Source organism: Panthera leo, chromosome A1 (assembly GCF_018350215.1).
Source record: "Panthera leo isolate Ple1 chromosome A1, P.leo_Ple1_pat1.1, whole genome shotgun sequence".
In the NCBI taxonomy this organism is placed as follows: Eukaryota; Metazoa; Chordata; class Mammalia; order Carnivora; family Felidae; genus Panthera; species Panthera leo.
Window position 1 is genome coordinate 231,891,223 of NC_056679.1, and position 15,567 is coordinate 231,906,789.

Consider the following 15,567-nt stretch of genomic DNA (forward strand, 5'->3'; position numbering starts at 1 on the left):
TATTTGTCATGGCAATTTTCTTCGAGCTCCAGTGGATCAGTCCCCCCCTCTGCAGGGAATTTGACAACACTGGCTCTGATGCAACCAGAGATCGGAGGTGGGAAGACCGAGGCAGACGCTGTGGGGTTCACAGCTGGCAGAATATATGGTAGCGGAAAACCAGCACATACTTGGCTTTATTTCGAAGTTAGTGCCTTGGTTTCGAGCCAAAGGACCATAGCCTTTTCTTTCTGTGGTAATGAATCTCACTCGTTCCCCATCTAGATGACCTTGACCAAGTACAGCTCAGGTTGGTTAGAACAAAGAAACACATGTGATTTGTTTTGTTTTTTTTTTTTTTAACAATTAGTCAAGCTTTTGGAACTTGGACTCACATAAAACTCGAAATCATTAGATATTTTGTAAATGAACCATTGATATTTGCTTCCTTCCCAACACCCAACGTCATGATTTAATTTTTTCCAGAAGTATCTGTGGCGAGATCCAGTAGTGTAGAAGAGAAAAGGTGTGGGGGTAAGTTCCTCTTTTTAACTAATGTTTTTTAACTTTTTTTTTAAACTAGTGTTTCGTTGATTTCCGTTATTTTCTAATCATTTCTCTTCCCATACGTTTCATATGATGTTTGGGCCAAGAAAAACAGACGGGAGAAACTCTTGATCCAAACCCCTTCCACTTTGGTAGTGTAACTACAAATAGTCAATATTTGACATCTGGATCAGTGGTTCTCAGGTGCAGTAGCTAGACTGGGATCATCACAAATCCATGGCAGCCAGCTTCAAACCTCCAGGCCGCTGGAGCGACAAAATTATAATGGGGTGTAAGGTTATACCTACACCTCTAGAGGTATTTTTTAAACTTTCTGCAGACCCAAATGATATAAATCACAATCTCTTGTTCCAGTTCATGATAAATTTAGACTTTACTGTCTATGTTTATCTTGTCTGAGCAGGATGGGTTGACGGTCCATTGATCAAAGCCCACCCTCTGTCCGTCCACCTTTGCTAAACCGACCCGATATCCACACCGAGATGGCATATTCATACATGTGGCTGGCGACCTACAAATACCCATTCCTTCCAGAATCCATTCCATCAGGGGACTCCCAGACAGCTCAGCCACAGGCTTTCGTCTCTGTGCTCATATGGAATCAGGAGCTTCGTGGGTGTGTTTTAGGAATGTGCTTACTGTGATTAGCTACGTTAATTAAGAGTCCACCATCGCAGTTTTTCTGTTTAGGTAGCTGTCAATCTGTTCATTCAATAATCTTTGCTGACCACCCACTCTTGGAGTTTTGTGAGGGACATCGAGTTTATCATGGAGACACAGATAGCCCCAGCCCTTCTGGAACCAACAGTCGCATCATAAAAGACCCCAGTGCCTGAGAAATGCAGGGTCTGGTGTCTGACCTACACGAGTTCAGTGGGTTCACAGACTGATCCAGCTGGAAGATAAATACATACCAGCTCCCATAAAAATAATCATAGCTGTAAGATCAGTCACTACATGTCACTGAATTAAGTGGCAAGAAGCGTCCCATTTGATCCTCAAAGAGAGTGTTCATGGAGGTGCCACAGCCCACAGTTCCTTAATGTAAACCTTCGCAGATAGGAAAGGGTTTCGGAATCCAGCCTTCACCAGATTTCAGATGGGTAATACAGGGCCCGCAATGTCTATTACATAACACGCTGCAGTGCCCGGGGCCACATTCTGTAACCAGTCTCTTTAATGATGCTGTTGTGAGATGCGCGCAAAGTGAAAATGCTAACACTCCCCCCTGCAGCTCTAGTCCGTTCTGCAGCAGCCTGGGTCAGGTCAAGTCATGCTTTGCTGCCAGCTGAGCGGGGAAAAATCAGGTTCCAGAGATTTGGGTTTTGCAAATTCTAGGAAAGGGATAGCAGCTAGGCACTGTCGTCTGCATTAGGGTTGCTGAGAGTCAGAGAGAGGAGGCCACGGGTGAAGGTCACCAGGAAGTCAGCAACGGAGCCGGAGCGTGGACCCAGGCAGTGGGATCTGAGTGTGAGCTTTAAGGCCAGAGCGCCACAGGAAGAGTATCCTGGCAGTGAGTGTCTGGGAGGATTGTGTCCAGGGGCTGGAGCCACAGCAGCTCCAAATACTCTTGGACACTCTGGACCCGGAGCCTGGGGGCGCCTGCTGCCTTCAGAGGCAGCGTAGGTCAAGATTCCGTGAACCAGAATTCTTGAGGAGTATTCTTGTCCTCTGGGAAGGCCAAGGCAGAACCTGGAGTCAACCAGAAGTTGCCTCTGCAGAGTTGACTGGCCCTCCACGCCTGCCACAGGTTTAGAAACCATTTTCCCTGGCCAGCCCTCTCTGGGTTAGGATACAGGAGACCTTCAAGGGCCTTGAGCACTTGGGAGAACATGATGCAAAGCCCACTCCCAATCCTAAAATGCTGCTTCTGTGTGTCTGGGTCAGCTGGGCGAACTGGCTCCCCAACCCAAGATCAAACCTTGACATGCGGTTGATTAAGTCACAGAGATCTTATCATATTCAGAACTGAGTTTTTAGATCTTTAGGCTGCTAACATTGACCCACCAGGTTAGGCAAGTAAGAGGTCGTATGGATCTGAGTGTAGGGCTGAGAGGTAAAAGGAATTACTTAGCAAAATGTTTCGGGATGTTTCAGGAGGCAACATAGATGTCTTTTTTCCATTTGAAGGAAGATCCATCAAATTTTGTACAGAAAAGCAGCCAGTTGAGCCAACTGGGTAGTGGGTTTCTATTCCAACACTACTGACCAAAAACAACAGGAAAAAACATATTCAAAGGAAAGAGCCACGCTAAGCAAATTCAAAAGAGATTTAATAGGCACTATTTTTTCCAATGCGGAAAAGCACAGGCCTATTGAAAAATTTCAATTTAGCTATTTTTAGTTGCACGAGACACAAAGACTATATAATCCTCATAAAGATGTCAGCTGGCCCCAGCCCTCCCCAGGCACCTGCAAGCATGATTCATTGGACTGATGACAAAGCATCTGCATATGGAAAGCATCATACATCTTTCATATGTTACAATAAACTGTTATCAGTGCAGCAGACAGTACTTTTATCGGTAGGTGGCATTGACCCTGGGGAGTCCAATTGGCTAAAGCATAAAACAATGGCAACGTATGTGAGACCCGCTCTTGCTTACCTTGAGCACAGCCTCAACGTTATAGTAGACATTTTGGGCGGTTGGTGGTGGAAAGCTCCCCGGATGCTCTGTCCACCCTTCCCAGCTTGGGGGTGTCCAGTTCTAGAGGCTCCAGACAAAATCGGGAAAGGCCAGGGATTTATGAATTGCTTCCATTTTGTTAAACCACTGACCAAAGAATCAAAAAGTGAAAAACAGGTGGGTGTTGGGGAGTAGATGATACTTGTAGAATATTCTAGTAACTTCCGCCTGGATTATCCAGGTCCTGGTGCCCAAGACACTGGACACCTGCATTAGGATTCAGGTAGGAGAGAGTGGGTTGTGGCTCGCAGCGAACCCAGGCTCTGTGCTCACTTGGGCAGGCAGCTCCCTCTCTCAGGGGTCCCCAGAATGCAGCATCTGGGAGCAGCAAAGGGCACAGCCTAGAGGGAGATGTCAGGATGTGGGGACAGTGAGGGCACCTCAGTGAGTGGACCCAGCCGAGGTGAATGTGACTCTGAAAGTCCTCAGGGAGGAGCCAGGGTAGTTGAGGGACATACACCCCAGGGCCTGGGTGCAGGGGACAAACTTGCAGGTCTTCTCTCCCTGTGAGCCTGGGGGCCTCTTGCTATCACCCTCGGACTCACCTGGTGTCTGCAGTGTGCCTAGCAGGCATTCTCATGGTTCTATTTGGGTGCAGGATGGACAGATCTGGGAAGAGCGTGGGTGACACTGCGCCCCCTGGTGGTGGATGGGGGGACACCGTGGCTGAAAGGCAGTCCTAGGGATGTGCCCTATGCAGGTGACAGAGACCAATAACCCACAGGCAACAGGTTGGCCACATAGAGCCAACACAGCATAGAAAAACTAAGGTTGTGTTGTCCTTCACCTGATTTTCACTAAGTCCAGCTTCATGAGCATTACTCAAATGTCTTTATTCCCTGAAAGTCTTGAAACTTTTTTTGTACTGCGTTTTACCAAGACATGATGAACATCTGTAATTTCTTTTGGTTGTTTCTCAGACATTACGAAGGTCTTAATTATGTTACCTTGATGTCCCTAGAGCCAATCACGTATTAGAGACAGAAATCCACGTCCACTCATTTTTTCTACATCTTATATTTATAACTCAAGGAAAATAACCCAAAGATGCTACTTAACACAAACAAAAATATGTAAAAGAGGGCTATTTCATGACCATCAAAAGATCATATTTTATTCCTTTGGCACAAATCCTTTATTTCCTTGGTGTAAACCATTTTCTTTACAGGGTCTCCAAAATACAGTAATTTTGAGCAGTAATTGGAAGCAGTAAATGCTTTCTCACTTTGTTCGTGGGACACAGCCAGGCCGTAGGCAGGGATCCTCCACCGGTTAAGGAGCATGGAAAACATGTTCTCAAGTAACCCCATAGACCAGAAATCATGCCACACTTGAAACAGACAAGCAGACTTGTACAAGCCTTTAAAAAAAAAAATGCTTCTGCTAGTGTATTCAGGTGATGTCCAAAAACCCGATTGTAATCCATAAGAGCATTAACGCAAAATAAGCTGTACTTCCTGGGGGGAAGTGTCTTGGTGGCCGTGACATTTCAAAGGAAGGTCCTGTGATTTCTTGAAGTTTGGAATTGGTCAGGGGCCTTTCATTTTGCTTTTCTGTCCTCATCCGAGTGCGTTGAGCTGTTGAGTAGCGTGTTCTTTTCCAAAGTAGCGTCACTTCTGATGCTGTCTTCCCAGAGTTCAACATGTTCCACATGATTGCCGTGGGGCTGAGCAGCTCCATCTTGGGCTGCCTCCTTACGCTACTCGTCTACACCTACTGCCAGCGGTACCAGCAGCAGTCCCACGACGCCACCGTCATCCACCCTGTTGCTCCCGCCCCTCTCAACACCAGCATAACTAACCATATTAACAAACTGGACAAGTACGACTCAGTGGAAGCCATCAAGGTAAGGGATCGGCAGACAGATGGCCAAGCAGCACCCCGGGGGCGGTGGCTTGAGTGAAGGAGGGGAGGGTAAGGTAATAGGTGTGCTTTATGATGAGCTGCCTTTTCAGCTTTCCTTTGCCTGCAAGAAGAGGTGGCATCTTATATGGGGAAGTGGGTTAGAAACAGGACACAGAAGCGGCAACAAATAAAATGCTGGAAAATACTGAGTCATTGGCCACTGTCCAGTTCTGCCTCCACTGTGCCTTCCATGTTCAAAGAGAGGTCTTGTCAAAGAGAAGAGCTCCAGGCTGAGGGCCTGTACTTGCCAGACAGTGGTAATGAGGACCGGGGTTGGGTAATCCGATATACAGGTTCATTGCTGGAATCACCCCGATGGGATCCTGAGAAAAACTGTCACATTATTATAAAAATTATCTTCAAATAATTTGTATGCATAATGAAGTCTCTTCAGCTTTGCATGCTGCAAAAGTGCTATGTGGCTGGTGTGGGGTGAAGTGTTCTGTTAGATTTTCCCAGCGGGTGATTAATTCAGTGATCCACCCAGAAATAGAGGCCAGTTCTAAGGAAGGAAGAAAGAGTGGAAAGGGTATCCGCTTTGGACCGGAAAGAGCTGAGTTCATGAGTCACCAACTGAGTAAACTTAATGCTAGTCATTCACAGTCACCGAGCCTCCATTTTCTCCTATGTCTTGACTAGTGCCTGACAAAATAAACGTGGTCTTTATTTGAGGCATCGTGCATCAGGTTTTGGAATACAAGTTAGTTACTTCTTTGAACCTCAGTTTCTTCGTTTTTAAAATGGGTATAGCGATATGTACTGTCATATCTTTGTTGCACGGTTTAAATGAGATAACATACAGGAGGTCGGGGGTATAACCGGAAGGACATCAAGGACTCTTGTCTACTTCACCCAATGTGCCCTACCACCCATGTGAAGGAACGAAATTCTCATTTTGATATTCCTGTTAAGTTGGTGGTTCCCGTGAGCATTTTTAGGGAGCACGTGGAGACTCTTTCTCTGTTATGATTTCCTTTGAAATTCCTTTGACTTCCTTCCCATGTGGGAATATGGAACATCTTCAGCACTTACAACTTCAGGTGATTGAAAGGGCTTGTGTCCTGGGATCCACAGTGCCCTCTCTTATTTCCCTCCTACCACAAGGCCCCCTTCTCTAGCACTTGGACACAGACAGAGCCAGCTGACTTTTACCCATGGGCCTTGCTTACCCCCAGGATCCAGAACCCTTCAGCACCTTGTAGTAATCACGTGCTAGGGCTGGGGAATGAAGCACCAGGCACTCCTAACACGCCCCTCACAATGTCTCAGAGCGGAGATCCCGGGGTATGAGAAGGAACATGAGCTCCCTTTATGAGCCAGAACCTTCCAAACAAGCCTTCAGAACCCCAGAGAGGGGCTCCTCTAAATGTGATTCCACCCTATCAACTTGTGTGTCACTCCAAGTGTCTCAAGGTAATTCAGCTGGTCTTCTGTTCTCACTTAAGATCCAGTAGCCACTCGAGATAATAAGAAATTTCATTTCTGCGAGGGCAGCAGGGTAGCGCTAAGGATCCTTCTGGAACTTTCTTCTGATACCTTGCCCAGACCAGTCCTGGACAGTTGGCCTCTGCCGACCATCCTGCATCTTTATTTCAGTTTTTTTCAATATTTGCACTCCACCTGGCATAGTTTAGCATTTTGGAAGTATAGGTGCCTTTAATGACTTAATAAGGAAGGGCATCTGTGTCAGAAGTGGCTACAGGAGCCTGTGTTAGGGGGCCCATAGCTGGTGTGTCAAATTAAGAATATGCGTACTCTGACCTGTGGAGTGAGGAGGCACGGGCCACCCCCATGGGATCGGCAGGCAGCTCCCTCTGCATCCGAGCTCCCACTTTGGGGAAGTGGAAACCCCAGGCTTGTTTTGACTGAAGGCACAGTTTCAATACACTCGCCCAAAAGAAGTCAAGTCCCATGGTTTATTACTTACACATCCCAGGAGCCTGGGGAAGGGCAGTCCCCCGTCCCAGGTCAGCAGTGAGCAGGAGACAGAGAGAGGGTAGCAGGCACCTGTTACTCACAAGGTGGTTGGGGCAGACGTCACTGACTTTTTGCAGGCTCAGCTCAAAGCAGGAACTTATGGCAGGAGCTCTGGTCCTCTTGTAGGCGTGCAGACCCTGGCTGGGTCTGAGCAGGGTTGTCGTGCTGGCAAATGCCCAGAGGGTGACTCAGAATGGCTGTTTCCTCGTCTCATGCTCAACAAGTGTAGAGAATGATGAGCAACGAAGTCATTTGAAATTTCATGCATTTACTTCGAAATCTCTTTTCCACCTACGTATCCATGATAATTAGAATGCTGCTTAAAGAGTTACACAACATTCAAAGTGTTGATTTGAAGTCACTAGAGTTTAAGGTTTTTTGAAGGTTTGGAATACTCCAAATCTATTTATCAAAAACCACAAGCTTCATTCTAGTTACGAGGCAGGTCTTCAGGAAGGCAAATAACGTGAGGAAGCAAATAAGTGAGAAAACACCTTTTAAGACAATGGAACCTTAGCAGGGAGTTCATATTCAGCATAATCGTGCCCTCATTATATTCTTTTTTATTTTTATGAAATACTGCCCATGGAGTATTCTTAAATCTTTTCCTTAATCATTTTCCTTTTTACAGGCATTTAACAAAAACAACTTGATCCTAGAGGAAAGAAACAAATACTTCAACCCTCATCTCACTGGGAAAACCTATTCTAATGCCTACTTTACAGATCTCAACAATTACGACGAGTACTAATAGTTGTTATATTTTTGGCTTCTTGTAATTCCCCAGTTCCTCAAGGCCTGTGCTCCATGACTGCCCATGTTTCCAAGACTTCAGAGTTGAAGTTTGGATACATTTCAAGTGCATTTCAAGCCATGAGTTTCCCATTGCTACCAAAAACAGACATCCTTAAAAGCAACACAGATCTAAATATGATGTCGTGAAAATCTGGTCTCAATGCTTGATCATTGTTGAGTGAGCCATGGTGTGAGGCTTTGTTTTGTTTTGTTTTACTGTGTTCAGTCCATTTTTTTTCTAACAAGTCACTTGATTTCTTGAGTTTTTTACTAAATGTACCACCCACATGGGAAGGAGTCTTTAGAAATAGGAATGTCTTCCTGCTCTGGGGCATAAATCTTTATGATGTTTTAATCCAACAAAAGAGACACTTCAGCCGAGAGTCCCCATTCTCCATAAGGCGTGTTAGGTCTGTAAGTATTTGATGAAACGAAGAATACGAATGTGGCCATAGAGTTCTGCACCCTGGATCCCCCTGTCTTCCCAACCTGAATAATTCTGTGGAATCCGTGGAAGCAACTTGCGTGTTTGGACTTGGAACGGTTCTTGCCTGGGGGAAGGGCAGGGATTCACCCCGGCTTGTATCTGCGGAGGTGATGGTGTGAGGTATGACACACGCTTCCCCTGGTCTTAATGCAGTTACTGTGTTATCCCTGGTGGAGGCGCACTCACAGACCAGAGCCACAAACACAAGGAAGGGTCCAGCATTCCGTGCGATGCTACGAGGCTAGCCATAGTCTCCCTCCTGGATTTCACAGCATTCCAGGGAGCTCCTTGCCATGCGGTTGGTCTGGAAGCCCCGCCCCTGTCCAGTCCATAGTAGCATCCTGAAGAGACGACCCGTAAAACCAGCACTTGCTCAACATTTGGATAGACGCCACACCTTCTGTGTCCCCGCAAAGAAAAAATCTTAAACATTCATGACACCAATGGGGGAAAGCATTAAAAATACTGGAATGTAATGGGAACCGACTTTTTTTTTTTTTTTTTTTTAATCTTCCATGTTATGGAAAGGATTGAAAGAACTGACCTTTAATGAAAGGCAACTTTCTAATTTCTATCTCCCGATAGAACTAGTGTATGGCCATCATCCCCTTCCCAGAGCATTACTGATGTGTAAAGCTGGCTTTCTTCACCCCTGCGCTGTAAATAGCAAAGTGCCCCCCAAGCTGTCATTTGCCGCCTCCGGGTCAGGTGAGGAGGAGACGTCCAGTTCTGGTGCCTTTGGTTTCTGTCTCAGTGCTGCCTTCCTACCTGCCCCCTCCCGCTTCTCCCTGCATGGAGGCAACAGCATTTCAAGATGTACCTTGAGAAAGCAGGGATGTGAGGTTTTTAATGATCCCTGTGGTTCTGAGCATTGATCACTGCTAAGCATTTCAGAGTGTTATAATACTATTCATAGAGGTCTCCAGAAAGGAAAAAAAAAAAAAGGTGGGATAAATTACTCATAAGCAACTGATAAATAATACATGGCAGTTGACTGACTAGTCTTCGAAAGTAAGAACAAGATTGAAACTGTTCATCTGATGCCTAAGTGGTCAGTAAAATGTGTTCTTTTTGCTCAATGAACCTTCCGGTTTCCGAAGATGTATAGCACGGGCGTTGAGGAACACAGACTTATTAGCACACGTGTTTTTGTCCTATCCCATGTAAAGAAACAATCTCAGAAAGTGTTGGGGGGAAAAAAATCCCATGTTTACTAATGAATATTGTTGCATTGAAAATACTCCCATGTACCCAGGCTTCCAGAAGCTACTGTACTAAAATTCAATTTTAAATGGCAGGTGGTCTCAGAGAGGCCTGGTAGATTGCAAGTGAATGGTATTCTGGGTCTTTCTGGTGGGGAGTTCATGTGGCCTCTCCTGCATTGTTGTCTGCTGTTTGAGACGACTCTGTCTGGACGCACAGAGCCAAAGTCCATACTCAGGAGGTGAAATTCAGTCCAATGGTTTCCTCTTTGTTCCAGAGCTAGATTTTCAACCGGTGTTATCACTTTTCTATAAGAAAAAACGCCTTCACTATGAAGCATGTTATAGTTGTTTTTTGAATCCCTCCCCTGAGTGTTTTCTAAGCTTAAAAGGTCATTTTATTTCCCTAAGGAAAGAGGATACTAATTTCAAGAAAGCATCAGTGGACCTGATTGGAAATGCTTTCTCAATGCTGTCGAGGCTGGACTTCAGTCAGTGTCATGCTGTGGCCCGTGACAGCATCCACCTTCCACACCGAACTGTCATGTTGGCGATTGCCTACACCCTGGATTTATCACTGCAAAGAAAGGCCCTCATTTTTGTTCCCGGACACTCCCCTCAAAGACAGATTATTCTGGCTTCTCTTTCTCTCTGTCTCTCTCCTCTGTCTCTCTCGCATTCTCCTTATTTCACAGAGTTTCAATTGGTTTAGAATAATTTCAAATATAGTCGAAGTATTGTCATCAGCTATGGAGTAACTTGCTTTTCTAGCTTTCATGTGTCTGTGCCTCCCCTCACACCTCCTGTGTTGCGTGAGCCCAGGTGGGTTTTTACAGTGGTGTTTACCACTTCCCCTGGGACCTCCTCCCTAAGGAACCTCCCTGGGGGCTGAGTGTGGGATTCCCCTCTCTGTGGGTCCTGTTGTAAGTTTCTGAATGACCGTTTCCTTCTGTCTTTTTCTTTTCCTTCTTTTCCTTTCTTCTGTTTTTTTCCTTCTTTCCTTCCTCCCCCCCTCCCTCCTTCCTTCCTTCCTTCCTTCCTTCCTTCCTTCCTTCCTTCCTTCTTTCCTTCTAAGCAGCACAGATAGAGACTAATATTTTGAAGCTGCACCCCCTCTGAACCTAACCTCAAATGACACTAATCCCAGTTTAATCTCTAGGATTATTTCTGGATACGGTTGAAGTTTGGCTGGTTTTCCTTAGGACACTGGCTTTTAGTCTCACATTCAAATTCTTTGGAAGGGAGTCCCAGGGGCGGTGCTGCTCAGGGTCCTTTCTCCAGAGGGGACTGTCACCAGGGGGCTGCATCCTCCCACAGGAAGGATGCACAGCAGGGCCCTTCCCAGGCCCCTCCTGTTGGGGGGGGGGGGGGCGGTGTAGGTGAGGAGCCCCGGGCCATGTCACCCTGAGCCACAGGACTGGGACTTCGGAGGAGTCTGGGGCCGGGTGGGCTCTGTCCCACGGAGGCCCCGCAGTCACCAGACTGGGCGCTGCCCCGCACGTTTGCCCCCTTTGCCGGGGACCCGTTTCCGTGGGGTCCCCTGAACCCCCTCCTCCAGGGATGCCCCGAGCCTGCTCACCCCCGGCGCTGCCTCGTGTGCAGGGCAGGTGCAGGGGCTGGCGGGGGCACTGGGGTGTCCCTGCTCTGGGGGGAGCCCGGTCCCCGGGAAGGGGCCGCCCGCGTGCCCGGGGGGACTGGGGTCTGGCCCCACTGCCTCGCGGGCCGATGCCAAAGAGAAGAGGAGGTGGGAAAGGGCGGGAAGTAGGGGGGTGTGGGAAGATGGGGACCCGGCGGCTCCGGGCCGAGTGGGAGGGATGTCCCGGGTGGAGAGCCCGGACCCGCCGGCTCTGTGGGTCTGAAGCCAGGACCCTGGGGGGATCCACTGCGCAGACCGCAGGGGGTTCTGCCCCGGGCGCCCTCGTGTCCTGCTCTGTCCGCACAAGGGTGAGGCCGTGGGGGCCCCCGGCCCAGGAGGGTGCGCATTTGCACCCCAGGCTGCGGTGGCACTGGCTGGGCAGAGCCTTCCAAGCTGTGACAGAGTCCCAACGGGGGATGCCGCGTCCCAGGGCCACCTGCCGGGGTACACGTGGGTGAAACTGAAGATCAGAGACTTTATTTGAAGTCTGTAGGAGTCTGCACTCAGCTAGTCATGTTGTCCAAATACCTGTTTGATGCACAAAGTGCAGCTTTCCTTGCCAGTCCTTGAATTCACACGTATCTTTATGCTTCTCTATGATAATTACTTGCTCTCCGAATAAACCGTGAACATTTCCCCAGCACTGTCACACCACCTCCGGCAGGAAGTCTTTTACACTCCAGTGGGGTTTTCTTGTGTGGCATTTGGGGGCAACTCCAAATTTCGCATTTCTGTCTCAAAAGAGGGCTCTGGGGCACCTCCCCAGGGGCAGCAGGTACCAGCGGTGGATCCAGTGAACTGCTTCTGCCTCAAAGCAGCCCTGCTCCACAGAACAGGATTGTCCCTAAGCCTCCAGCTCCAATAATCAATGTTCATGAAGGCGGGGACTAAAATGATTACCTTGAATCAACTCATATGCAAACTCTCTGCTGTGCTTTCCAGGATAGGATGGGGCAAAGTGGAATTCTCAGACCGCGTTGGCTTACCCCATACATCCATCCCTTCTAATGTCTCCATTATGTCATGATAATTCTTGTTGACCTGTTGATGATACGTTGACACAATATTGCAAGTTTGATTACCTACGATTATCAGAAACTAGAAAGCCATTCTGAGCCCTTGCTTCTCTCAATGGGAATGAAATGGAAGAACATAAAGTAACAGTCACTTTGGCCTGAGAAATGCACAAAAAGAAATGCCAGTCATTGCATGGTGTATCCCCGTGTGAGAGAAAAGATTTGGAGGCCAGGAGCCATGATGGAATTTATTTCGGCTGCTCTCCCCTATTGAGGTCATTAATAAGAACTGATTTAAAGAGATTTGTAACTCTACAAACGCCGACTCGAGGTATTCATGTTATCTGTTTTGATAGCCTGATAAAACACAGGGAAATACCTTGTTGGAATCCTTGCTTTTCTCTTTTGGAAACTGACAAGTAATGAACAAGATGCATTGTTGAATTATTGGCAGGAATTTCTGTAATGACTGTTCTATACTCCTTTTTTATGGACTATATTAAGGGTGTGTTATACATGTTTTGGGAAGTAGATGAATCAAAGTTTTTTCATATGTCATATGCCATATGTCACATTATCAAAAATTTGGTCTATATTACGAAAGCATCAGGAACAGGGATTGTTTTCTCTTGAAAATATAGCTTATGCCGCACAGGGACTTAGAACATCATCAAAACCAAAAGCAGAGCCTGACAGCATGTTCATTTCCTAGCGGAAGCTGTCTCATAGTATTTGCAAAAGATCGTATTAGTTCTGCCACAGAAAGCAATCAAGCTCATTACCCATGACCAGAGTCAGAATCCATTTTTGTTCAAGCAAACAGGTTTTACTGTATTGACATGATGAGGATAACTAGTCAAGGGCATTTAAAAACCTGAAAGGAACAAAGGAGAGGGAGAAAACCACGCTGTGGCGTTTCTTAAACCACCATGCTGGGCTGGCAATACCACCCACTCCATCGCTTCATGTTTAGTAAGAAATCTGAGGCCAGTAGTTTGACCACGACCCTATTATTTTTTAGCTTTGGTTGAAAGGCCAAGTGGCCCAAATGTTAGGTGAACGGTGGTTCAAATGCTAGACAAATACAGGCTGGGAGCCCAATCTGGATTCTGGAAAATCCAAACAGTCCTTCTGTCATGTCACTAAGAAGAGAGCGTTGTTAGCCATCCTCCCTAAGTGCAGAGAGTTTCATTTTCTATATACAAAGTTGCCAGTGCCTTGTTTAAGATGGTGATTTGTCCTCCCATCTGGATATTGTTGGTTCCAATTCAAAGCAGAGGACTGACTGGCTACACTCTGAAGAAAATCATTCTTACCTGTCTCTTTGAACTCAGGAATAGAAAACGACCAAGGAGCACATCCTAGTCGGGTGTCATGTCTGCCCCCACTGGGTAGGGCATGCAGCACCGGAACAGGGGCAGAAGTGTGCTCAGAGTTCAGGTTAATCAGGTCTCAGCCTTCCAGAAAGTGACATCACCTTAATTTTACATCTTCTGTGAAAACACCTTAGTGTCTGGTCTGTAGTGGGGATGCCGATGTGGTGTCTATAGAAGTTAGAGTTTTTGTTACTGACCCCTTTCAGGCAAGTCCAAGGTACAGGAAAATCAGGCTCGTGGCAGCTGGCACAGATACAGTGAGTGGAGTGAGAACCACCTAGAACATTGTGTGTGTGTGTTTTAAGGCAATTTCAAAACTGCTTCACAAGTTCACAAAGTTGTCACCCTTAATTTGGGTTAAGAAAGTTAACAGTGTTTTCTCTGCTGAAGGTGTTTTCTCTTATACCATGACTGTTGGCCAAAATCAAACTTTAACTTCTGCACTTTGAAGGAAAGCACAGTGTGAACCTTCAACCCAGGCACCTACAGTCACCACTGAAACTCTCCATCATCTGCAAAGAAAATGCACAAACTTGCTCCCTTGTAGGATTCTTCAAAAGCGTGTAACGAAGCTTGCGTGTTACGCCCCTTGATGTGACTTTTGAAGACGTTATGAAATGTTAAATGCCTCATTCTGTGCGAATTTGCTGTTGCTGTTTTGTGATACAAAATAAACTTCCTTGGGATTGTTTCGTTTTTTTTCACTGAACCTTTTCCAACCAAAGCCAACTTCAGCCCTTGGTAAACTTGCAGATAGTTACTGACCTTAAATTTAGTTTTTAAAAGACCATATGTGTGAATCATAATGGAGCTTTGTAGATGAGACAGTGTTGCCTTTCCCTTCCCTTGAATGAGAAAACGGAGTTTTGATTGCCCAGTTGGAATCCTCATGGATTGCAGATCTGTCTTCAGTTTCTTGGGTGCCACCTCCCCCTTTTTTTTTAGTCCTTACATTTGGTTTTTCAAGGTTTCTTTTGAAACCTTGTCGTTAGAAATGTGGAATACAAATTTCCAATAGTCTTCACTTTTATGTTTTCTGTTCATCAGTCTGTTGGTCTTAAATGCTCACTGGAGAGAGAGCTGTCCGGCACTGTATCCAAGAATGTTGTTTAATGACACCTGACAGGTGCATTGCGTTCAAGAGTCGTTACCCACCGATCAGTAGAAACCAACTCACACCTCCTCCAAGTCCCAACGCTGAGGAAAGCAAACATATTTATAAGAAAATGAGCTGTTATTCCAGAAGGGAGAATGCCGTGCTCACTCACTGCTCTCGGTGAGTTGCCAGTTTCTACCATCCAGACCAATTCATTTTATTTTTTCAAACAAATTCAGGAAGAATGACCCTGGGTGTTGCTCAGAGTGTCATCTTCCTTCCATAGCATCCCCTCCCTCCCATCTCTACCCGCCAACACTTTGGGGGACGAAATAAGAGAATCCCGATTATGTACAGTATAAATTGTATTATATTTTTTGTACTTATGTTTTATGTAAATAGTTTGTCTCATGCAATTGTATGTGAGCATTGAAATAAATCCTACCATTTAGGAAACAGTTTAGTGCAATTCTTCTTCGCATAGCCGCAAAGTCTCCGTGCTCCCGGATGTGCTAAGGCGTGACAGCTCCTTGGAGGGTTCCATCAGAGTGAGACTGGACAGCCTTCTGCACAAATCCCCTATCAAGCTCCTGTTTGTTCTGCAGATCCTCAGGCGTCTTGAGTGGTGGCCGAGACTGGCCCCGCCAGCCTCACGATGGTTCTGTGATACAGTCAAGAAGCGTTAGCAATGTTTCTATGGGTAATGGGACATATGTGACAAGGAAAGCCAATCAGGGTTTTAATTTATTAGGAGTTGGTGTCAGATCCTGTGGAAGGTTAATTTGTTAAGTTATATTCATCTCTCCAGCACACCATATTCCGTTATTTCTTGCATAAAACAAGA

At 46.4% G+C, this 15,567-nt stretch overlaps 1 protein-coding gene across 5 annotated transcripts in view; it reads left to right on the plus strand.

The window, feature by feature from the left end:
- Positions 1-11,232, plus strand: part of SEMA5A (semaphorin 5A) — a 474,080-nt gene extending 462,848 nt beyond the window's left edge. For 4 of the 5 annotated variants that reach the window (XM_042953245.1, XM_042953279.1, XM_042953263.1 and 1 more), the window contains 3 exons: positions 466-513; positions 4,868-5,079; positions 7,747-11,232. In XM_042953245.1, the coding sequence (XP_042809179.1) occupies positions 466-513; positions 4,868-5,079; positions 7,747-7,866 (380 nt within the window). In that variant the 3' untranslated portion in view covers positions 7,867-11,232. The remainder of the gene's footprint in view (positions 1-465; positions 514-4,867; positions 5,080-7,746) is intronic. The other variant, XM_042953272.1, reaches the window with a different exon arrangement.
- Positions 11,233-15,567: the final 4,335 nt, after the last annotated feature.